The sequence below is a fragment of the Elephantulus edwardii genome, unplaced genomic scaffold, assembly GCF_000299155.1.
Source record: "Elephantulus edwardii isolate Elephantulus edwardi_28Jun2011 unplaced genomic scaffold, EleEdw1.0 scaffold00308, whole genome shotgun sequence".
Classification (NCBI taxonomy): domain Eukaryota; kingdom Metazoa; phylum Chordata; class Mammalia; order Macroscelidea; family Macroscelididae; genus Elephantulus; species Elephantulus edwardii.
The window spans coordinates 1,111,435-1,112,003 of NW_006400058.1; the positions used below are offsets into that span (position 1 = coordinate 1,111,435).

A 569-nucleotide genomic window follows, 5' to 3' on the forward strand; every position below is an offset into this window, starting at 1 on the left:
ATTATAGCATAACACCATTCACAGTCCATTCATCCACTGTTTATAATGAAAGTTACTGAAGAAGAATACAAAATGTTACTCTCCATTCTGTCTCTTACAAGTTCATGCTTTTATGAGCCTAGAACCATTGCTGTGAATCCTGTTTCTGCCACCAGTTATAAAAATGCCTTAGCCAAGGCGCCCGCAGCCGCGTGGTCGTAGTGATGGCCGCGGAGTGGGAAGCCGGCGAGTCCGGGAACAGGAAGTCCTTCAAGCTTCTAGGAATTTTAGACGTCCAGAACATTCCCTGTGCACGTGACTCAATACTGTATGGTTCGTTAGGATCTGTTGTGGCTGGCCTTGGACACTTTTTATTAACGAGCAAAATTATAAGATCATGTGATGTTGGAATAGGAGGATTTATTTTGGTGACTTTAGGATACTGGTTCCATTGTAGGTATAATTGTGCAAAACTAAGAATCCAGGAAAGAATTACCAGAGAAGGTATTAAAAATAAGATTTTATATGAAAGCACCCACCTTGATCCTGAAAGGAAAACCAAGAACAGCACAACAGCTGAGCAGCCATAA

General features: G+C 41.7%; 1 protein-coding gene across 1 annotated transcript; it reads left to right on the forward strand.

Annotated features, from left to right (window-relative positions):
• The first annotated feature begins 203 nt into the window (after positions 1-203).
• LOC102853169 (cytochrome c oxidase protein 20 homolog) lies at positions 204-569 on the forward strand. The gene has a single exon (XM_006901108.1). It carries the CDS (start codon positions 204-206, stop codon positions 567-569), a length of 366 nt encoding a protein of 121 aa, XP_006901170.1.

What these genes read in the sequence shown, in the direction of transcription:
- LOC102853169 (XM_006901108.1), top strand. Translation starts at nt 204, where the DNA reads ATGGCCGCGGAGTGGGAAGCCGGCGAGTCCGGGAACAGGAAGTCCTTC.